This window comes from Aptenodytes patagonicus, chromosome 6 (genome assembly GCF_965638725.1).
Source record: "Aptenodytes patagonicus chromosome 6, bAptPat1.pri.cur, whole genome shotgun sequence".
NCBI lineage: Eukaryota > Metazoa > Chordata > Aves > Sphenisciformes > Spheniscidae > Aptenodytes > Aptenodytes patagonicus.
The window spans coordinates 4546676-4571554 of NC_134954.1; the positions used below are offsets into that span (position 1 = coordinate 4546676).

The 24879-nt window shown below is 42.7% G+C and overlaps 1 protein-coding gene across 5 annotated transcripts in view; it reads left to right on the forward strand.

The window, feature by feature from the left end:
- Positions 1-24879, forward strand: part of NYAP2 (neuronal tyrosine-phosphorylated phosphoinositide-3-kinase adaptor 2) — a 149255-nt gene that overhangs the window by 54827 nt on the left and 69549 nt on the right. For all 5 annotated transcript variants that reach the window (XM_076340897.1, XM_076340894.1, XM_076340895.1 and 2 more), the window contains one exon: positions 14577-14875. In XM_076340897.1, coding sequence (XP_076197012.1) covers positions 14577-14875 — 299 coding nt within the window. The remainder of the gene's footprint in view (positions 1-14576; positions 14876-24879) is intronic.

A 24879-nucleotide genomic window follows, 5' to 3' on the forward strand; every position in this document is an offset into this window, starting at 1 on the left:
GTTTAATTTCTTCCATCTCCAAGGCAGCTATACCAAAAGCCCATCGGTATGCTTTTGGGTCCTTGAAATACTCTCTCCTGAGGTAGTCTATGCCAAGGATGCACGGAGCCTCTGGGCCAGTCACAATGGGGTGCTTCTGCCACTCATTCCCAGTTAGGCTCACTGCAGCCTCCAACAGTTAGCTGTTGGGATCCCCCTGTCACTCCAGAAATACAGATGGGTTCTGCCCCTGTATAGCTTGATGGCATTAAGGTACCCTGTGCACTGGTGTCCACTAGAGCCTTCTACTCCTGTGGGTCTGATGTGCCAGGCTGTCGAATCCACACAGTCCAGCAAACCCAGTTGTCCCTTTCCTCCACCTGGCTGGAGGCAGGGCCCCTCTAGTCCTGGTCATAGTATTCGTTTCTCATTTCCTGTAAATATGAGTCAGAAGTCTCTTCATTAAGATCAGCAGTAAAATCAGTCCTTCTACTCTGTCTGGGGAACTGCTCACTGGCAACTGGAGCAGCAATTTTCCTGGAAGAACCCCCTTTTGTGATTGTTTTCCCTTGCAACTCACGTACCCGTGCCTCTAGGGTTGAGGTAGATTTTTCCATCCCATTTCCTCACGTCCTCTCCATGGTCATGCAGGTAAAACCATAGGGTGCCCTGTGGTGTGTATCCACTATATCCTCTCTCTTGAGCAGAAGAACACTTACTCCTAATAGCTGAGATACTGGTCTGTAGGGGTGGGGAGTAGGACTTATCCTCTTTGAGTTGCTGGACCTCCTGGGATAGTTTCTCCACAGCTGAGACGAGGGAGGAAGAGAGACTTTCTTCGTTTTGCTGGAGTTGGCCGGCCGATTCATCCACTGTTTGTCCCTCTCCGTCTTTCCAGGTCATCACTGTTAATGAGTTGGCATATGACGATGGCGCGCTCCGTGCAAACTTCCGCCACATGGGTCGTGTGCACTTGACTTCATCTGGATCTTTGGATAACTACTCGTTGTTCAGGTCACCATAAATCACCTCCAGCACGGCTAATTCCCTCGGATACTGGATACCTCTCTCCATGGTGGTCCACTTGCCTGGGTGACATACATCTTCCTTGAAGGGCTACCTTTCCTTCACACCTGACAGGAGTCGCCTCCAAAGGCTGAGGACTTGTGTCCGTTCTCCACTCGCTTTGTCGATGCCCCCTTCCCTGGAAAGGGATCCCAGCTGCTTGGCTTCTTTACCCTCTAATTCCAGGCTACTGGCCCCATTATCCCAGCATTGGAGCAGCGAGGTGACAATATGCTTGCCTGAATGATGGCTGAAATCTTTTCATATATCTCACAGCTCACTCAGGGATAGAGATCGGGTGGTCACCACCTCATTTATGTGTTCTTCCTCTTCTTCCTTCCCAGGCAGCAGCCAGCTCTCCTCCTCCCATTCTCGTGATAGCCCTACTCCGGGGTAGTCTGCCTCGTACACTTCTTCCTCCGGCTCCCTTCTAGAAGTTTCTTCCTCCCTTACTAAATGAGCTGACTTCCGCTTCCAAGATTTCTTCTTGTGTACAGGGGCAACTGATACCAGCACAAGTTGGTTCTTTGGTTCAGCCGCAGGGCCTGTCACCGGGGTCGGAGTGGCTGCAGTGCCTGTCGTTTTACTGTCAGATCCAGAGACCTTCTCTTCCCCTTGATGGTACTGAATGGTGTTGAACAGGGCTCGGTAGGCATGGGCCAGGCCCCAGCACGGTGCAGTGATCTGCGTCTCTCTGGAGTTGCCAGGGTGACAGCATACTTTTTCCAAATATTCTACTAGTTTTTCAGGATTCTGCACTTGCTCAGGGGTGAAGTTCCAAAACACTGGGGGTGCCCACTGTCCTAGGTACTTGCCCATCCTATCCCACACACCCTGCCACTCATAACTGTCCAGCCTTGGGGCAGATCTCTGGATGATATTCTTTAATTGCTTATTAACCTTAGACAAAACCAAAACAGTATTCCCAAGAGATACCAATAGAAGTATCTTAACTGCCCAAGGATGTTCAAAATACTGAAAAGTTACTGTAATGAAGGAGGAAACATCATAGAAGAAGGTAGCGACACAGCCATTCTGTATTTCCTCCATAAAAAAAAAACTCTCAGAGGAGGAATATATATAATATAATATAATATAATTGCTAATTGTCTCCACGAAGTGGTACCCGAAGTACGGGAATGGCTTCAGTACAAAGCTCAAATACCAGATTAAGCTCAAGGCCAGTGTTTTAATAATAAACCTCCCAGGCGAAACATCACTACTCACTGCAGAGCACAGCAAACTGCAAAAACCAACACTAATCTTTAACGTGTACAACAAAAAAAAAAGCATGATGCAGATCAGATAAACTAATATTGAGAACAGATGAATCAATATTGTGACCCGCAACTGTTAACAGATATAAATTCCTTAATGCACTCTGGAATCTGTTGTTATCTCAAACCCTTCGTGTCCCACGTTGGGCGCCAAAAAGGACTGTCATGGTTTAACCTCAGCCGGCAACCGAGCACCACCCAGCCGCTCGCTCACTCCTCCCGCCCCGGTGGGATGGGGGAGAGAATCGGAAGAGTAAAAGTGAGAAAACTCATGGGTTGAGATAAAGAGTTTAATAATTGAAATAATATAATAATAATAATAGAATACACAAAGCAAGTGATGCACAGTGCAATTGCTCACCACCCACCGACCGATGCCCAGCCAGTCCCCGAGCAGCAGCCCCCCCCCGGGCAGCTTTCCCCCAGTTTCTGTACTGAGCATGACATCCCATGGTATGGAATGTCCCTTTGGCCAGTTGGGGTCAGCTGTCCTGGCTGTGCCCCCTCCCAGCTTCTTGTGCACCTCCAGCCTTCTCAGTCGGCAGAGCATGGGGAGCTGAAAAGTCCTTGACTACCTAGCAACAACTAAAACATCGGTGTGTTATCAACGTTATTCTCACCCTAAATCCAAAACACAGCACTGTACCAGCGACTAGGAAGGAAATTAACTCTATCCCAGCCAAAAGCAGGACAAAAGCAAAACTTGAAAACGTGACCACAGGTAACCATATAACTCTAAAACCCTCAATGGGAAGTATCCTTGACCTCCACACGGATTCTAGAAGGCACTTTTTAGAGCTGCAATAATGTAATTGTGCTGCTTCTATCTTTTCTTACCTCTAGTCATCTGCTTTTGTTGTAAAGCAATGCATCCACTGGCTAAATAATTAGGTGCTGATAGGCTTTATTTAACAATCGTTATCTTTCACTTCTTACTGAGTAAAAAATAAAATACAAAGAGATTCTAGAGACCAGAATAACGAGCTGGTCATCACCAGAAATGTTAACATTTCTGCATGCCATTCTAGGTAGCGTAGAAAACCATTTTCCAGGCAAATTCACAGAAGTGTGTGTGTGAAGTGCGGTTCATCCTTCTTAGAACTCAGTAGCCCTTTACTGCATTTAGTAAGTGGGTGATAGTGCCTATTAAAAGATATGTTGCTATGAGCTCTCTGTAGGACTTGAAAGCCTGCCTGATCCAGTACTGTACAAAATGGCCCAAAATGTTTGAGTCGAGGCTGCTCTGGTTTAAGGTTTTTATCGTGAGACCATCTTGAGAGAATTTTTTTTTTTTTTGCTTAGCATTACAAAACTTGAAATCCTGGGGCAGCCGGTGCAGTAAGCACACGGCAGCAGGCTTCTGTGTCCTGTGTGGGCACTGGGCAGCAGGGCAGGGAAAGGGGCATCATGTATTCTGGAGCAGAGAATGACAGTATTTTCTTGTTTTAAAACAAACAAACAAAAAAGCAGAGTTGAATTGCTTTTACTAGAGAGACACAGATATCCCTTTGTGCTGCCTAGTCTGCAGACTAGCTGATTTGGGCTGCGGTGCTTGGTGCATACACACAAAGTGTCTCTGAGCCCCTTGCTGGCTTAAATTATTTTAAAGTAGGCTGCTGCCTGCAATGTAGCATTGGGAGATGGAAAACAGTTCATATTATGTCAGGGTTATGGTTTCTAGATAGAAGACTTTTCAGAGGGGCTTAAGTGACCTAGAAATGTACATACACTAAAATTTACTACCTGCAGCTTTGCTGATTTTAATAGTAATTCTTAGCGCAAAGAAAAGCAGCAACACATTATTTTTGGTTTGTCATCTTTTTGTAAAATGAGGTCCAGACTTTGTGGAAGCCTGGTTGCCACAGCTCACCGCCTCAGTGCACAGAAAGCACTATTTCTTGCAAGCTCAGATACTTCAAACGTGCCACTCAGTGAATGACAGCTCCGAAGAGTTACCTGAGGAATAAAGGGAGTTTACACACTTATAGGATGAACAGCACTGAGCTGATCACCTCTCATGCAGGGAACTAAACCAGTACGTTCCCTACTTAATTTACCATTATACTGCTGAATGCAGGTTACAAGGGTGTTTGCTCTTTGTTTTAATGTTTTAACTCCCTAAAAAATCCTCATATAGATTTTCACAGCTTGGAAAACATACTTACTGTTGCTTTAGCAAAATTTCATTTCACTGCAGCTTCATAGGCTGTAGTGATGATCCTTTGGGCAATGTAAGTATATGTCGCTAAAGGAGCATTTAAGTACTACCTTCCTTCAGTGTCAGAGCTTGTTGGATGTAGTTTTCGCTCAACTATTTGGCAAAAAGCTACCCCTGCAAGGGGAAAAAAAAACCCCCCACAACACAGCAGTGACCAAAAAATAATAATTAGCTGAACATCCCCACTGGCAAAAGTAATTCTGAGAGTGATGAAAATCAGCGTGTGCTGATTTTTGGCAGCTTTGGCAGTTTATTGACAGCTTTTATTGTAGCCGGTTGTCTCTGGTGTTAAATTCCCATATATGTAGAGACCTTTTAGTAGTCTGCTAGAGTTACTGGATCTGGCCCATTAGCTCTGTGTATGGATGCAGAGGAGGAAAGAATTTCTGTACTTTGCATTTGGACAATTCACCTTGATTTCTAAAGGGAATGCATGGGCATGCAATGAACGTGTTGGAAGACTTAAGTGTGGAATTGGTTCAGGGGCACTCTGGGTACTCTCATGCATGTGGCAAGCTATACTTTTGCTGGCTAGCCTCTTTCAGTGTCCTGACTGAAATCTCTAAGTCTTAAGCACTTACGTGCCCATGACACTTGCTTTTCACACGCTCTGACATGCAATATTAAATCAACTGTGTTTCTGAAAATATAATGTCCTTTTTCATTTATTTCTCTGAACAAATAACCAGCTTCTGACAACCCTGGCTAAGAAACTGGCATCCATCAAGACAGGGAAAGAGTTGTTTTGTATTATTATTTCTAAATTCAGGTGTGAAGCACATTAATATTCTGTTGTGGCAATAATGGTCACTTTGCTATGGATAAAAAAGTGATACAAGCAGAGAGATTTTTCAAAGCGACTTTGTATCTTAGTGAACAAGCCTCTCCAGGCTTTGACACTGAAAGCTGTCAGTACTGATGTACAGGATCTCATGTAGTTTTATTTACCAGATTGAGACTGTCCAGGGACGAAGGAGGGAGGGAGAGACCAGTGTACCCGCCTGTGTGGAGTGATTCCCTTTCCTGTTTTCTGGGTTTACCACACCTGTGAAAAATGTTTGGCTTAGTTTTTGGAGTCTTCATTTCATTTTGCAAGGCACAGACTGATATTCATGCTGTCCAGTTAAATCACAAAGTGGTGATCAACAAATGAGCTGAAACCTTCCCTCCAGAAATCGGAAGGAACAGAGAGATGGTAATATATATACTTAATAGCACAAGGTTAGTAATGCTAGCTGTGAAGTCAAGGCAACGGACTCCGGCAGGGCTGTTCCAGTGCAAAAAAGGATTTTCTGGTGAAGATTTCTATGGGTTCCAGCACCTGTGACAGCAAGGTGATGCATCCAGCAGAGCATTTATGTAGTTAGGGTGGGGTAAGCTGCAGTAAGTTAAATTTTTTGTGTTTCCTGTGCGAAGACCAGTTCAGCACAAAGAAACATTGTAAGTGGGGAAAATACCCAAGTAAGCCTTGCGCTGTTTTGTAGGAACTTGCACCGAGCATTCCCCTTAAATAAAAATTTAAAAATACAATTTGTAGATTAAAACGGATTTAGTCCCGTTTAAATTGCTAATGTGCAGATGCTTTTTTAGTAACTACAAACTGACCCTGAATATCTGTAAAAGCAGTACCTAAAATTGTACCTGGAATATTTGGATATATGCCTGTTCAAGAGAATGCAAATCCTCGAGTTTTGCCATGTGCTGAGATGTCTGGAAGCAAAATTGCCCTATATGAATATAACAGATCTGGAGTGGCGAGCTGCCAAAAGACAAGCATTTGCATAAAACTGTCCCTTCAGTGGAGCCTGCATCCCTGTCGCATCCCTGCTGCGACTGTGCTACTGAGACCTCCTCCCAGGTGCTGTACGCCAGGCAGTGCCTCTCCCCTTCTTACCTGCTCACATGGCATTTGTAAAAGAAAACAGAGAGGCAAGCCAGCCCAGGGAATATATTTTTAACTGAGAGTTATGAATGACAATATTATCAGAAGAATTATGTGAATAACTGGAGTTTCAGGTCACTAGTTGAACAAAAAAAACCCTGTATGTTTTGCTGTGGATCACGCCGAAGTGAAATTTGTGAGGGGTTTTCCTCCAAAACGAAATGTTTTTCTTCCTGTTTACTGCCAGGTCAGGATCAAACTCCTTTCTCTTTGGGGCTGGAGGCCATAGGAAGCATTTATTTAAAACCTTAATTTCCTTTTATTTGAGCTTGGATTTTAAAGGGGAACTAGAGTCATGTTTGCTCAAGGGGCTCAGAAGAGCATCTGGACAATCACTGTTTGAAATAAGCCTGAATCTGGAAAGGTTAGACACGGTGTAATATCTCGGCAGGCACAGTGCGCTTGGTTTACAAATCGCTGTTCTTAGAGTGTCGGCACATTTCTCTCATTTGTCCAGGTGTAAACTTTTCCCACCATCGGATCCACGAAAAGGCTTTTTTACTTTTTACAGATTTTCCTTCCATTACAACTCTTCGACTCAAAACCAAAGAAACATTTTATTACAAAAAAGCCACGAAAATGATTTTATAAGTTAATTTATTCCCGTAGCTCATTGAAATATTTACTTAGCCACAGTCGCTCAGGCAGTCGCGTCTGCGCCATGTGGTTTTCCACTGAATGTGACAAAAACGCAGCCTTGTTCTAGCTCCACCCGTTTTTGACAGGATGCAAAACCCCACTCCATTAACGCGAACATGCATTTGCACTCAGCTTAAACATCGCATATGGTTGATGTCTAATTCTAGGTGACTCTGAACATACGAGCTTTCATTTACTGGCTTTTAGCTGTGCATCTCCCATGCAAAATTAAAAGTATCTGTAGTCATATAAAAGCATGAGCGCTTTTCACTCCTGTCTGTTAAGTGTCCTCTGTATTCACAACTTACGAAGCTTTCCGTATGCATCAGTCACCGGGCATACGTGGGGCTGGAGCACTGGAGACCCCGTGCCCCAGATACAGTAGCAATGTTGGTCCTCTGAGGAAGGCAGCGTCAGGCCATTGTGGATGTTCAGCCCAATGCACTCGTCGTCGGTCCCCCGTTTGAGAGGCAGTCTGCTAAAGATAGAAGGAATGCCAGTAGAAATAGTAAGTAGTACCTGCGCTTCTGTTCAAACTCACGAAACATAGTTTTGTTAAGCTCTCTGTGGATCAGAAAGGTCCTTACTCCTCAGTTATGCCTTTCCAAGCTGTCTAGCTTATGTTAGATTTGTTGTAAACATAGCATGCATAGTTTTTATTTATCAGTGTTTCTTATAAAGTGTTTTGGGGTTGTTTTGATTTTTTTTTTCCCCAAAACCCCAACTATTGCTAGCATTTTCAACCTTTTGCATTATAAAAATAGTTGACTGTGGAGCGTAGCAGATCATCATTTGAAATTAGGTTATCTGGCATCTTATGGAAAACCTGCTGTGGGCAGTCTTGGTTAGTTTTTCTTTTATCATCCATTGTGCGCTGCATAGGAATTACAGCTGCCTTTTGGTTGCTCACCGGGGACTCAGTTAATCTTACAGCGCAGCCACAACACGTGGTGGTTCAGTTTGATCTAGAGAATCTTCTGCGTGCAAGATTCAGTCCTGTCGTGGATGGCAGGAGCCAGACTCTCAGCAGCAGCACAGAGTGCCGTTAGGGGTCTGTTACACATGCAGGTTGGCTTGAAGAAATGATTTCCTGGAAATAATCTAGTGTCAGACTACGTGGGCACACCTCTGCAAGTGGTATTGCTTACAACAGATTCACAAGCGACAAGCAATTTCTGCAAGGCTTCCTAGTTATTCCAGTGCGATAATGCAGGTGCACAAAGAGGGAGTGTCAGCTCATTGCATGTTTGCAGGATCAAACCCTGGGCCTGTGGGTTTGACAGGGGTGATGAAAGAATAAATTTTATTTTATAGCACTACTGCATTCTGTGTCCCGAGAGGCCTGACTTCTTAAGCAGCACCTGATCTCCTACCTCAAAGCAGAGGCATGTGGCAGAGGTAAGATGTTTGATGTGCACGGACATGTCAGTTGCTCACTTTACATAGTCCTCCAGGCACACAAAATTACTCTAAATTTGACCTTTGTCATGATTCATTTACACTTTGGCCTGTATCTAAAAGGATGGTAGTATTATCCTTTGGATCTTGATGTAAGATCATCGTGAGTCATTTGGAGTCTTTCAGAAAAGTAATGCAGAAAAAAATCACGTATATATATTCCTTGGGAATAAGGAGGGGGACCTCTGAAGTATGATTTAAAAAAAAAAAAAAAATGAAATGTGTGTAATTTTTATGTTTAATTTCTATAATAAAAATTGTGTAGATTTGTGTAAAACCATACTTACAGTGCAGTTCCTGAATCCGTGATTGTGATCCTGCCCTTCTTTCTTCAGTATTACATTTCATGGTCTGCTGAAATCATGTTCAGGGGGATAAAAATAGTATATCTTCTGGTTTTTGGCATCCAACCTCTAATTTACAAATATAATTTATGCTAATCTTGAAAGTGCTTCTCAGATACAAAGTAAAATGTGTCATCCTTAGTATATGTGTGTATAATTTCTTCTGATGGGAAATAGACATTTCAAAGCCATTTCAGCCCTTTATACTTGGAACATTGATATGAGCAGAGGAACTGGGTTACTCTTCATTGCTGTAAGAGTAAGGAAGTGGTTAAAATAACCCAAAAAGGTAGATGTACCAAGGGATGAACTGCTGTTTGCTCAGTCAAGCCAGCTCATATACAGTCCTTGAGTTAAGTATTTTTATTCCTTTTGTATTTTGGCTGATGATTAGTCATTTCTATGATGGACTTATAAAAATCTTCCTACGTCATCACAGTTAATTTTTTTGTGGCATCTCTTTTCTTCAGTCTCTGACTCAGATGGCTTCCCTGATGGATTAGATGCATGTCATGGGGGGGGGTAGCACTGCGTGGGCTTGCAGCTCCCCAGAGGGAAGAGGCCTGGCCATCCATGCGCATTGCTTGCCCTGTAATTCATAGTTCTCCCCTCTTCTGCAGAGGAGCCTGCAGAGACTCCCAGCTCAGTTTCTGCCAGCTAACAAACCAGTATCTGTGACTGCATCTTCCTCAAGCACAAGAGGAGTGAGCAGCTGCTGTTGAAATGGCTTCTCTTGGTTGTCGGGTATTTCAACACTCGGAGAAGAACTGGTGACCTGCTGTGGTCCCTGACTGGGGTGTATCACAGCAAAGAAATGGCAAAATACCTTCAAAGATGCCAAGTCACCAGCAGAGTACATTCCCCTTCCTCCTGCTTAGGAGGTCAAGTCTCATAATCAGGTGTAGTTCCCCTTTTGAACTTGTGGATAAAAAGTCAGAAAATCTCATGTAAATGAGCACAGGAAGAAAAATAGAAACCGTACAAAGATGAGGAGAACTACCAAGTGGTTCTTGGTGCCTGAGGCATGAAACTAATCCATTGTAAATCTGAACTGATAAGAGAATTTCTGGATGAATACCAAGAACGAGGGTAGATAGATGGCTGAGAAGAAATGTAGCTCTAGGGTATTCTGACTTTATGGGACTTAGATATTCCTAAGAATTCTCCTACTCCTTATAACTGCACTGTGGGATTTAATATTCCACATTGTTTATAGTTAAAGCAGTAACACCAAGTAAAACAAAAGTTTTCACACAACTATAATTTTTTTTTTTCCAGGAATTAATTCAATTTCTGCCTGGACCAAGTAATGAAACTTCACAGCAAATTAAATTTGTTATTTCACTGTTATTTGCAATGCTAAGTAGGAACAATGCAAATTAAGAAGACCACACCGATTGAGGCAGGCAGTATCTGGGTACTTCTTCTTTGCCATGTATTTTTCAGTAATGTCATGAGAAGTTCTTTTTCTTAGTTTTCTAACTTAACACCTTGAAAATATATTCCTAGTCCATAGGGATGTTATGACTCATGGCACAGCAAGGTGGAAATGACCTTGCCCGTGCTCTGTCCCTTTAGAGTATTTTTGGTGTTCATTTTTAATGTTTAGCCTTCCTTTATAACTTGCCCTCTTGTGATTTGTAATAAAATGAATAATGTAAGAGACTTTCCCCTCTGTAGTTCTTCAAACACGTAAACATTTCAGTTATTCCGTGCTGTAGTTTGGTCAACGCTCCAGTATCTACTTGATAGAAAAGAGCAGGCAGAGCACAATAAGCTGAGCTGTAATGTGTCCAGGACTGCGGTGAGTACAGTGTACGTGCAGGCAGGCTGATACCGCAGGTAGGAACAGCAAGGTCAGTATGGTTTTATGCTAGCCCAGTTCTGACCTCAGAAATCTCAGCTGACAGATAAAACCTGTATTGGAGGTATAACAAGACTCATCAGATCCATCAGTTGGAGCTCTTGTTCCTATTTTAGAAATGAAAGTTGAAATCCACTATTACCGATTTAAGGCAGATCCAACCGTTTTGGTATTTGTTGTAATGATTCAATTCCAGTACTGTGTGGAAGAGGGAGAGGGATGGGAACCTTGCTTACCTTCCAGTGCACCCAAGGCGGGAGCGTGTAATCTGGCAGCACTCGATGGTCTACATCGGACTCGTTAGGTAGGCTTTGGAGAAGCCCTGCAACATGTTTTTGAAAGGAGAGCTGCTTCAGAACACTCTTCTTACGGGTGTCTGGAGCCAACCTCACTGCATTGCCCTTTTTTCCATCCGCTGCAGCGTCAGTCACTAGACCTAGGGAAACGCCAAAGTGCGTTTTCAGCACAAAGTCAGCTTTGCTGCAAGTGTGTAACGTGAGTGATCGTGTGATTAATTTTACTATATAATTCATGTGTCTCTGTAGACAAATGTCTTGTGTTTTTAACGGTTATTTGAACGCTGTACATAATTCTTTGTCAGAGAAGCAGTTGAACCTGGCCAAGTTCAAATTGAAACTTCCCAGAGGAATAATCCAAATCTGTATTTCCATATATATTAATAAACTGTGTAATACTTACAGCAACTCACATAATACAGTTTTGAAATGAGATAGAACTCATTATCAGCACAATGAGGAGCACAGGCTCTTTCCTGTCAGAAATAATGGAGTGAGATGAACACAATTATTTTCCCTCACTGTCTCTGTAGTCATTTATGCAGCAAGGTGCGTATAAATCTTTCTCGGCCTGTTGTGCTGTAGTGGGACATACACCAGCCCCAGCCAACTCCTGCGGTTGCAGGCAGGAGGAGTATACAAATAAATGCTTTAATTCTGTCTGGTTTCATGAGGTAACATCAGCAGCACTGTGCATCGCAAAGCTGCGTTGCACAAGTCCAAATGGAGCTTCAGCATGCTGCTGCCTGAGGGTAGGGGATGCCACGTTCGAAATCTGCCACCCTGCTATTGTACTTGTGCTCTGGGTATGAGTGCGGAGTGACTCCTTCCTCCTTGCACCACGGTGGATTTCAGTCTGTATTACTGAGATGTGACCTTGGCACTCCACCCAATGCTACGCTTGTAGTTACTAGTCAAGCTATGCTGGGAAACACCCGCTGCCGACACTCAGGAATTGCTACCAGCATAAGTAACAAACCTAAGCCTTTTGTGATCCTGGTTGACGCCCAGGGTCCAGGACCAAGAATGAGAGGCTAGGCTCCTTCAGCTTGGGGTTTACGGTGCCTAACCATCAGCTGAAGGTTAGTTCCTACTCTCAAAGAGAAATGGACTCTCTTTAAACGCGGCTGAAAAGAGGGAAACGGTGTCCTGCTGTTTTTGTCTAGTAGCTGAGCAGAGGATGTAGAACAGCAAGACCAGATCTACTTCAGCCGTGAAGCAGAACAGCAAGGTCTGTTCTCATCTGTACCTGCAACCTCTCTCTGACCTGGCTATAGGCTGTTTATTCTGGAGTAAGTGTAGGAAGCAGGTGAGACAGGTTTTCATCCGTGATGTTGAAAGGAATTCAGTAAAGAATGAAAAAATGGGAAGGGAAAGAAAAAGAAAGGACATGATTGTTTAATGAGATTGTGCATTTAGACACTAGACTTATATTTTGAAAGTTTTTATTTCTGGAATACAAGATGCAGCAGTTTGGAAAAAAAACATGCTTTGTATAAACGCAGTTCTGTGTATTCATAGGAAAAGGGTGAAACCTATCACCTCAGTGGAATTTGTGCAAGTCCATCCAGAATAGAATCTGCCCTATAGAGTGCGTTTTAAACACCTCCACGCAGCAGTGAAGTAAATGCCCTAATTAAATAGTATAACCTGATAAGAATTTTAATGTCAGAGACATGGCAAACTGAAATTTTGTTTGCTAAATGTGATTTATCCAATGGACTTAAGGAAGGAAGCAGACTCCCCACCTGCGTTCTTCAGCATGTTTGGATAGTAATCTTCTTTAAATAATGTGACAGGCCCTTTTTGTAGTCCAGCATCAAAGGATTATATTATTTTCAGAACAATTTATGAAAGATTAGTAGAGGCATAGTTAATCATTTAAATTAGCTACAGGTTTTTTATTAATCTTCAAATTAATGAGTTCTACCTTTTGATCTTTCTGGCTGCAAATCCCTCTGGAATTGTTGCCAATTAGGATTCGGTAATAACTTGGTTATGAACGTGGACCAGCGTGTGCATATGCATGGCATATGTGTGTGTACATGTGTGGGTAGGTGTCAGCGCCCCTGGAGAGTGGCACATGTTCAGTTAGACCTGTTCAGTTGTTACCAATTTGGAAAGTGGACCTCTCCACTGATGGAAATTAGATAAAAATGCAAGGACAGTAGTAAGCAAACGAGGGTTCTGCTTTATCGTGCACAAAGTTGTGCGTTGCACAGTGCCAATCTGGTGCTTTTAGGACAATTAGATACAGCTTGTGTATTACCTACAACGAAGATGGGGACAGTATCAGGGAATGCAGTGACCTTACTCACTCTTCACATGAACCGTCGAGAAATGTTCTTGTCTTTTAAAGAAGGAAACGTGTTCCAGCACCAAATAAACTGCACCAGCCCAAGGCAACATCAAATAGGAAACTTACAGAGGAGCAGACTGACCCCGCTTAGAGCTTCACTCTGTGGGAAGGGGAAACAGGAGGTAATTAGCGCTTTCCGGGACTTCACAGTTCTCGTACTGACATTTCTACATGCTCACAGTGGTACCATTTCAAACCTCCTTGCAGACAGGCCCATGTTGACCTGTGCGTTGCTGAGTTTTTTTGCATAGTCACTGAATTGCCTTAATTGAAATGTGCTGTAGGTTTACAGCATAAGCTTCAGTCAGAGCTGTTTTTCAGAACTGATAAGCATGCATGAGTATAGCAGGAATAATACCAGGTTCTCAGTCCTGCCATCCACAGTACAACGTAGTACTTAGTATGACAGCACTTCTTTCATCTGAGCTTTCCTTCTTCTATACCTGTGGTTCTGAATGGTTGAAGGTTATTTTCTTCCTGGTGTCCCACAGCCCATTGCCTTTTCATCTCCTACGCTTGTATCTTACTAGTCTGATGCTGCTCATGTTGCAGCTTCATGTGGATTTGGTGAGATGTCAATGTTCAGTTTCCTATATCCGAGTAATTTTTAGAGCATTTCTTTCTCTTACCATTCCTTAATCTGAAGGGAAGTGATTGATTGGACCCCAGGAGCCTTGTTTCCCAAGGTACTTGAGTGTCTGTAGTCAAAGATGAGTGCAGGGGAGTGCGGATCAATACACGATGTTGCATTTCTAAAGCAGTATTCTTTGCCCTACTCGCAGTTTCTTGTCTTCCTGAAAACTCAGTTCTGACTTCTGATGTTTGAAATTTGTTCTACAGACAATTTCTAGTCACGATGCTAGGAAACCTGAACAAAAGCTTTTCTCAATTTCTTCTTGTAAAATTTTGAGTGCGTGCATAGCGGTATATCTGTGTTTCAGTTGTTGGCAACTTATGTTGAAAAATAGACTACTCTATTGTAGTAGCCATCTTGTTTTAAGAAAAGAAAAGAGCATTGCTTGTTTCCAAGTTCAAAAGTACAGTCTGCTCATCACAGGCAGAACTGAGACCCTGGTTCCAGGTACAGTTCAGGCAAAGGCGGATCATTTACTTCTACGTGTATTTTCTCTTACAGCATAGGTGGAGAAGTAGTGAGAGGAAATGAAGGAAGCTACGTGGGGAAACATTTCCGCATGGGATTTATGACAATGCCGGCTCCTCAGGACAGACTGCCACATCCTTGCTCCAGTGGCTTTACCGTGAGATCCCAGTCTCTTCATTCTGTTGGAGGAACCGACGATGAAAGTAGCAGCTCTCGTAAGCAGCCGCCTCCAAAACCTAAGCGAGACCCCAACACCAAACTGAGCACCTCATCTGAAACAGTCAACACTGGAACAACAAGTAAAAGTGGGAAACTACCGGACAGGACTGAAGGTAAATACTGTAATTCTTTGGAAAAAAGGTTTTTGGTGACACAGTGTTAAGATTATCCAGTTGATAATCTTGCATTTAAGAATTACCTGTATGTTTCCCCATCTGTGTAACAGTGCCAGCACAGGTATCCTAACTGTTCTCCAAATTTTGGACCAGTGGGTAATTGCCAACCTTTGACATTTCTCACAGAGCCATACTGGTATATATACCAGTATATATACTTATACCCTGGTTATATACTAGGGAATGAGTTGAATTTATTCAAAATGAAGGGAAAAAGAGATTGCTATCAGATGGCATGTAGGACAATGTTATCTGCACGCCAGCCAAGGACCACTCACCATATCACTAGCACTGTGCAAACCACAGCTTTGGGAAGGGTCCTCCTCAACAAAGAAGTGAAGGATAGAAATTATTAAAAAGAATACTGCATGGCCCTGAAACTTTACAGCAAGGAAATACCATCCAACGGTAAAAATTGTACCCGAGATGATATAATGTGTTGCCCAAAGCTTCTGTTAGCATATGAGTCTACGTGTTCTCTTCCTGTTCCTCCCAGTTACATTTCAGCCAATGCAGCATTAAGAAGAAAATAAACAAATGTGTTGCATAAGGATATCACTTCCTTACTCTGAACTACTAAAGATGAGCTAACACTACAGGGATCTTCCCCTTCCTTTCTTCCATGCTGGAAATGCATTTGGTGCAGCAGTAGGACCAGCTGTGCTCCCTGCTAGGAGAGATCAGGATGACTCTGCTTCACAGTGTGCACTGTAAGAAGGAGCCCTTAGGGACAAATGGTTTTGATCAGTGCTGCTCTTTCCCACTGCTATGTTACATATCAGTTTTGACATCCCATGCAGTACGCTGTGCTCTTAGTGCGTATTCCTTTTGCTTCTTGTTGTGGCCAGAAATATTTGTTAGTTACCTTCATGCTACCACCCCTTTTAAGCAAATCTGATTTTAAGACGTCATCAGTGATAACAAAGATGTTATCATCTATCATCTATTAACATCTTTAATATCCTATTATACAAAGGAACGTATAATTCAACTGGTGGCACGTATGTCTATGATTGCGAGGTTGAACACAAACACTGAATAAAACTGTAGATTTATTTATGCTGTTGTTGGTAGTTATTTTGCATATGACATTTACCATTACTTCCATAGCTTGTCCTCTACAGTGACCATGACGTCAACTCCACTGAACAGACTAACATGACAAATCCAAGCATTAAGTAGCTGCCCTTAATAAAAGCAGTTTACCACAATTTTACTGGACCAAAGCCTACACAGAAACCATTCAGATTTCTGCCACAGACAGATTTAAAATCTCATATTGGAAAGTCTTTCAAGTCTTTCATTTAATACAAAAAGAGAATGCATGGCACAAACTTCTCAGTCCGATATGCTCTGAGGTGAAAGGCAGGAGCTCTTAAGTTACTCAAAAGTTCTGTTAAAGAATATTATATTTTGAAATATTTTTATAATTCTTTGATATATATTAGCACTCTTTCTTCCTGAGTCTGCACAACCAGAATTACCAAGGCTAAATGAATTTTGTTTTGCAGATAGGGCAGTAAGATAAGCTCTAATGTTTTCTGACTTGTTTAATGAATATTCCCGCAAGTGTGCATTGAGTCACACAGTACATTGTGCTCTTCGGTATAGCTGACCTTGGCATTATCTCTAGGATGATTAGGAATGAGGTCTGTTTTACACCTATCCCACAGCCCTTTTCCTCATTTACTGAGAAGCAAGAGACTTTGACAGCCTTGAAGTAGCAATAATAATAATGATAATTGAAATACATCCAAGTATTTTACCAATCTCACAGAAGTTATGGCAGACTCCTTAAGCAGTTTGTGTCCTCAGGAAACTAGATCTTCTTCAGCATTATTATTATGGAAGGTTCTGCAAATTTTGCTTTCTTTCCCTCATCTCCTTTGGCCACCTGGTATCTGACACCAAGGACGTAATATGTCCCTTCTGACAGATTTTAAAGTTTGAAATTGATTGACATTTCTGTTTCCAAGGCCAAGTACCATTTTGCCTCCTCCCACTCTGCGCAGGTTGAGCTTGATCTAGCCCATCACATGATGGTTATGAGTGGCACGCGTGGTATTGTAGCAGTGTTCACTTTGGATAATCTGTATGACAACGGTACTACTACACCGTAGTACTAAGTATTGCAGAGCATCTCAGATTCATTATTATAATCAAGAGCTGAATATTCATAGCAAGAGCTCTGGAAAGAACTGGTGAATGAGTAATACTCCATCACTGGCATAAAAGCTGATACCTAACTGTTACCTTTTAGCGTGACTAAATGCCTTCATGGAGCATTGAGAATCTCTAGGATACTTAATCTATGACCTGTATTACATTTATTCTGCTGGTTTATAGGTAGTGCAGCAATGGGCACTTTGAGACTATCATGAAGAAGTTCCTGGAGATTTTGAATTGACAGAACCTTTTAACCATGCCGTTGCTTTCCTGTGTTCAGAATAGCTGCCCGGTTTGTATGTGTCTGGTTTTATATGTGCCAGACTTACAAGGGTTTCACCGAAGAGTTTGATACATAGAAAGTAAGATCAGATTGTAGGGTTTTTTTGAAGTAAGCAGTCAAATTTTAGAATCTGAGATATACTCAAGGGTGGTACAATATGGTGTTTCGATGAACAGGCTGGATTTCTAAAATGCTTTGCTGTCACCAGGAGAGGCTTTGTTATCACCTGTGCACTCCAAGGTAGCATGTTTATTTTGATGAAAGGATTTTCACAGTCGTCATCTGGCTAGCATAGAAATGTTTATATAAAAACCGTGGTCATACATTGATGAGGACATCTAAAGATGAGCAGATGAAAGTCAAAGTTCATTATCTGCAATATTGATTTGATACAAATATTAAACCAGCTTTGTCCCAGAATATGAAAATATTACTGTTTCTCTACAATTAATTCGCAGCAAATTTAGTATCTGTAATTGTGCATAGCTCAAAGAAACCTGTGAAGCTCTGATTCTGCCAGTCTGGTTTTTATGTGCAAGTGGTTAAGCTTTTCCGTATCTAGTAGTTCTCATTCTAGTAGCAGTCTTTGAATTCAAGAAATTGTAAACCTGTATCTTTCCAATTTCAGGTGAGATAGTCCATAGGATACGTTCTCCTAGGGAGGTCTTTGGAAGCTCAAGTCCAAGAACAATGCAGGTTTAACTTTCAGTCGCTGTTGTCCATATTGTACCCAAATATTTGTATATGCGTGTCTCTCACATTTGCGTGTACTTGTGGTATTTGCAGGCTGAATGGCTACAGTTTTTTCCAGGAACTATGGAAAACAATTATAAAAAACCCCATTGTTTCTCCATCAACTATTGTGGAATCTCTACAAAGGACTTGTCACAAAATTGTTCCCAGCTCATTTTTTTTTATGGCAATGCAGAATAATTCAGACTATAATGTCTATTGTCTGACCCTGTGGCTACTTTGAAAAGGAATTTGCTACATTTCCTAGGCAACCAGGGACAGCCTCACCACTCGTTTTTATTAAACATGTTTACTTTTTGCTTTTTGATAATGATCCAGTTTATACAAACAAAAGCAGTTACTGATGGTAACTTTTATTCTTTTTCTGATCATGGTAAAGTCAAAATATTGAATCCATCCCATCATAACTACCATAACATTAGATTGTGTTTTGAATATGAGTCTGATTTTACTGCAGAAGTAAGCGCTAGAAGAAATTTGGTCATGAGCTTGAAAGACCTTTTCCTCCTGAAGCACAAATAGCATCAGTAACAGCCACACCGGCTCTGTACGCTTCTCCTATAAGTGCTCTTGCTTCCAAATTTGTGGGAGTGTGAGAATCTTCTTTTAAGTTGCGATGACACGTATTAACCCTGTCTCATTGTGCAGCAGCGTGATAACAGTTCGGTTTGTGTATTTCATCCCAGTCCACCTTGGCTCTGCCTGAAAGAGCACTCTCCAGCCTGAAGGCCTCGATCTCCTTAACTTGACTTTAATTTTGTTGCTGTGTTTCCACACTTTTGTGTCCCTTCTTATGCTTCAATATTCCTTTTTTACTCTTCCGGCTACCTCTCATATGCACCCACTGAACGCCTTCCACCCAATGCATTTCTCCTCCGTGACAGATTTCTAGAAAGTTGTTTCTAAAAACGTGGGTTGTCTTTTCCGTAGAGTTTTAAAACTCTGGTAGGAACACCAAACAAATGTAGCTGTGCCCCATACATCACACATTGGAAGTGAGAAGTGAACTGAAAAAGGTAATTTTAAATAACATTTCAGTGTGGAAGGCATATCTAATCTTGATCCTGAAAGGCTCTTTATGGAGAAAATGCAGGAGTTTAATTAATTGACGGGCTTTCGGTGCTCAATCTTACAGAAAAAGGAATTAATAAAACAGTATAATCGGTGAATGTAACCAGCCTCAAGCAGTGTTTTTTGACACGATCACTGCATGTCCACAAGAAAGGTTTACAGATCTACTGCAGTGCAAACACAAATGAAGAGGTATAAGTGAATTGCATTTCGAAAGTTAACTTTTTGTTAAAGTTCTGTTTAGTAATATGGAAGATGCCTACATTATATAAATATATGCACATAAAATATAATGTAATTGATGTATACATAATATACACATTTCTGTCGAATGGAAATGCAAGTTGTGTGTGCTTGCGTGTACATGCGAACATGTGCACACAAATGCAAATTAAAACTCAGAGTAGCATTTTCAAAATGCTGTTCCAGGTTGTAATTCTGCTCCTGCCAGAGCCCATGGAAAGTTTAGGTCTGATAACGTGAAAATGCTTGCAAGGATCCCCGCCTCTCGAACCCACTCAATTTGTTTAGTGTTTTCCTTCTGAGTGTCATGTGTGGAAGAAGATACCCTTCTTGCTGCTTTCTAAGCCCATGCAGCGGAAGCCCCCCTCTGTTGCTCAGCAGTCTCTAAAGGTGGGCAACTTGTAAGGAAAATTTTCCTCTGGAGAAAAGCAATTACGGTAACTGTAACTGGGGTTGCAGTCCAGCTGGTCTCGCTCATAAATCTAGTTTTCTGTCAGCTAGACTGGTAACTCTGCATTGTAAACTTGAACTTTTGCTACTCTGATTAAACAGAACTTGGATTAAAGGGATTTAGCAGTTCTGCTCTTTTTGCGTGGTGCTGGTTGCCTTTTATTTCCTACCTTAGCGAATAATGTATTTAACCTGAACTTTGAAATAGCGTCCTCTGCAGTAACCATCTCATGTCCTTCCTTATAGCCAGCTCTTATTCCCGCATCTTTTCATCTGTGCCTACTGAAGGAAGAAATATCACTAACGAGCCCTATTCAGACCTAACTAGTCTAAAGGGACTGACAGATGAGTTCTGGTGGGTATAGCTATGGGCAGTTTAAGATGCTACTGCTTCTGGACTATCTGCTTGGCCTCCTGCCAGACGTGACAACCCAGTGCTGATGTAGCAGAATGCAATATTTTAGGGACGTGTCTTTGAGACACGGGCCCTGCTGCACCACCCTTGCTGCTGGGCAGGCGCTGTGCCAGGGGAGTGGGGCGGGCAGGTCTGGTGAGAAGCATCCTGCGGCGAAGTCTGTCAGAACCCCGCGCAGCGAGCACGAGACTCGTGCGGATGGCTCTTGCAACGTGCTCCCTCTTAGCGAGGGCCAGTCGTCACGGTGGCCTGCGATGCTGCTGCGATGCCGGGGTGCGGGTCTGAGAACAGGGGAAGGGCAGGCTGCGTGGCTGTGGCAGGATGGGGTGTGCTGCCTCCTGAGGTCCGGCCTCCGAGGCGTCCTCCCAGGGCATGGGCTCCTCAGCCGGGTGCTCAGCTGGACCCCCCCCGTGTCATTGTGCCTGAGAGGCCTGAGTGCTTGCATGTTGTGCACTGCATGGTTTTTAGCTCATTTTCCTCTTTCCTACAGCCTGCTCTGTATTTTAAGCACGGCATTTTGAGCCGTGACAAGCTGCAGCTAGTGTTCACATTGCCTATACAGGTATAATGCAAGCCGATATTCAGCCATGTGTAAAGCAGTGTCTGTTTTCCTTCACATACCTTAATCTGATTCTTGATCTCAGTGCTGCATTACCCATTATTTTTTGTACGCTGTAATGTGTCTCTTGCAGCCTGTGAGGCTTGAGAGGGCTTAACTTGAAACTGTGCACACTAGGAGAAGGCAGCTGGCAATGACGGAGGGAAAAGTCAAAGCCAGCGTCAGAAAACACATGCCCTGTTGTCAGTAGAGTGAGGTGGAGTTGGCTCTTAACTACCATACATGACTCCAGAGAAGTGCCCTGCGTGTCCAGGTGGCACGGGGATGGATACGGTGCCTTCAGCAGCGCTAGAGCGATGCAGTCTCTACTAGAAAGCTAGCACTTCTTTCCCTTTGTTCAGCCCTGCATCTCGGCAGCCTCCTTGCTGCCGCAGGGGTTAAGAGGCTGGAGGGCAACGCTGGCCTGACTTTGCTGGGGGACTCTGCCCAGCAGTGCCTCTGCTCTGTGTTTGGCCCCTTTGGTTGCTGAAGTAGCTTGTTCCCAGTGACCTGTGCTCTAGCAGGAAGGACATGGCAAAGATTTCGGTCTATTCTCTAGCATTTAATAGCTTAGAGATTTTAAAAGGCTTTGCTTTTTTTTTTTTTTTTGGGGGGGGGTGGTTTTTCAGTGTTTTGGGGTTTGGTTTTCTTTGCTTTTGCTGAGATTTCAGTTTGCCCCTCCCTGCAGCGAGTCGCTTTTCAGATTGCAGCTCCCAGAGCTGGGTTACTTTCCTGGGCATACCACCTCCTCCAGCCCTTCATCTTTTCAGGTCTGTTTTCTGGTCCCTCAGATAAGGGAGGGCAAGGGGGAAGGAAGGAATGAAAGCAGCAGTTCTTATAGCTGTTATAATAGCTTTCTGTGCAGAGCAATGAACACAATGTGATTTTTTGAGGGATTTATAAACAAGTTTTGTAAGCCACAGAGGGAGTATGTTCTTACCCTCAAGGCACATATGCATACTCATTAACGTTAATGGAAGCTGCAAGCATTGAACAGAAAATAGACCATGCAGTGGTAAAAGACATGAAGATCTAGTTACCCACTTGGGAATTGCATTGTGCCCAAGACTTGGCAGTTGGTACTTTAGCTATGTTGTGCTAGTCTATCCTGTGTACTTAGTGTCTTTTTTTTTTTCTTTTTAATTTAACAAAGTTGCTTTATATATTCCTCATCTCTCTTTTCACATTAGGATGTTGCTCATTTGCTGAGAGACACTGCACCTGTTTAAAAAAGCACAAAATTAAATGTGCAGCCCCCCTGCCGCACAGATATCTCTCTGCTCTCAAGGGTGATGGAAGCTGTGATGTTCTTGATAATGGAAAAGCCTTAATAATGCGAGTTCAGGGAGTGTTGTGCTGATGTACCAGATTGACTGCAAATGCAGCCAGTCCAGGAGGAGGCTGCCTGCCCTAAGCTGAGGCTGGTAAGCCCTGCTAAACACTTGTGATTCTTGCTGAGCGTGTGGGCTTTTCTGCACCGTGCGCTCCAGTGCTCCAGGGATCAGGAGAGTTTATAAGCCCGGTTGCAACCCCAGACGCAAACTGCACTTGTGAATTCACACCATTCTGCCCCGGAATTAGCAAACCATCTAGGACCTCAAAGCAGTGTTGGGTATAATGCAGACATGCTGAGTGGGAGACTTTCTCCAGACTGCTGCCACCCTGAAGTCCTCTGACTGTGTAGGGTCACTGTAGTCCCTGGACACGCCAACAAGGCAAGGAAATGTGAGCCACTTATTCATGCAGTCAGGTGGGATCTAGGAGAGAGTATTAGCCCAGGTTTCACATCATATGAAAGTCACTAGGCTGCTTTTAGAGCCAACCCAGTCCTGGAAGTACTTCAGCTGTGCTCCTGAGGTGTCTGAATCAATAATCTTTATCAGAAAGACCACAATGAAGAGAGAGTCTCTGAAGAAAGCTATCATGTGGGCGCTCTTGTCCACTGCATGGTTCATTTGCAACCTCGATAGACAGCCCCTATGTGACTGGAAGGTTATAGTGTCAATAAATCCATTCGTTATCGTCAGGTCACTGTATGTCAAACCTGGAATACTGCTAGAAAAAGCTGTAAGTCATATTTGTGACTGTATTTCATTTTTTATTTTGTTTATACCTCAGGGAACCATAATACTGGGCCTTCTCAGCATTTCCACCTGTGAGCTGAAATACTATGAAACACTAGATTCTTGCATTATTTTGCATCACTGAATGGCTCTGAAATCAGGGCCAGGAGAGGAGGGGAGGAGAAATCCAGGTAATTCTCTTGCCTCATTTTGACAGCCCTTCAGAATTTGTTAAGTAAAATGAAATGCCTGTGAAACTGCAAAAATACCAATTTTGGAATACTCGTACCACACTTCTGGTTTTGGCATTGTCTGTTAAAGACATTGCGGACAAATGAGTAAGGGCTTGAGGGATCAGACTGAAATCCTAAAGTCCCTGTTTACTCTCAGAGCTGGTCTGTGATAATAGAGGTGTCTCACAAAACTCATTTGGAATTGAAGGAAAAAACACAAAACAGCTGCACTTTTTATTCCACAGCAAATACATTGGATTTCCACCTCTTCGTCTTACCTTATTTTTAACTGGTGCCCTAATTCCATTCTCACTTAAACAACCAAATGAGACAAAACCTTATGGAGTGAAGCATGACTGAGCTCTCAAAGCGTTTCCTGCCACGAGGTTGATAGTGGGGGGGCCAAGCACCCTACACTCACGTTGGCTTTACTGGGAACGCACAGTGCTTAGCAGAATCACGTCCCAAGAGATTTAAGTCTGGCTCCAGGTGAGATCCTGTCATGGCTATCCTCTGTTTCATTGGTAATTTCTTTCTAATGACTGTTTGAATATAGCAGTCTTGGTTGGTGCACAGGTTTGCTGCTTTCATCTCTTCCACTTGGCTTAATGCTGGATGACATGAAGCAACATATGCCTGACAATGTTACAACTGTGTTCGGCACTTCATGCTTTTCAATTCGTACGTGTGCGAACAGTGCTGTGGTGGGACAACGTGCACAGCAGTGACAGCTCAACAGAGCACAGCTTTCTGTTTGCAGTGCCATCAACTTGCCTGGAGGTCACAGTGTACCAGCCTGGGCTTTTCATAGATGCACGAGGGGAAAAAAACCAAACACACTCAAATTTTTGTGCTAATTTTAGCGGCCGTAACTTTGAACTGCTGGCATGTCAAACAAGAAGCACATCCCCCAAAGTCCAGTGTGATTTGCAGCTGGCTGCTGGTTCAGGGTGGGGGGAGGCTTAGGTGTGGGAAATAAAAAGCTGGAGCATGGTGTACATGGAGCATCATCGAGAGGCATAGCATAATATCCATTTCCAGTGCAGTGGTATAATATTTGCCATGGCTTTTTAAGTTTTAATGGGGTTAGGTTTTTGCTTATGACAATGGAAGGCTCTTAATACTTTGGTGAATAATAATATTTTGGTGAATAAGATGGTAAATATCTTTGATTAAAATATCTTTGATTAAAAACTAGCACCCTGCAAGAAAGGGAAAAAAGACCAAGCAGCAGAAGACAGAAGATGGAACAATGAGGAAAAGTGGAGCTCTCTAGCAAAAAAGTTTGGAAAGTTGAGGTAAATGAAAGGCAATTAAGGCAAGAGCAAATTTTTTTACAAAAAATCAAATCTTTGATTTAAATATCTTTGATTAAAAGAAAAAAGAAAAGACCAAAAAAAGCAAACATCCAAATGTGCACCAAGCACAAACTTGAAGCTATACCACTAGTGTGGATTCAAAAACTTGATAATATGTCTAGCCTGTTTATTTTCTTAGATATGAGTTTTTGCAAACAAAAGCATGGAAGCTCAAGGTATTCTATGGTTCTGAATTATTTGTTATTTTCTGTTAAAGATGAGATAATTTTTACAGCTGTTGTGGATAAATATCTGGAGTGACTAATTGCCATAAATCCCAGTCCTGCAAATACATGCTTGCATGTGAG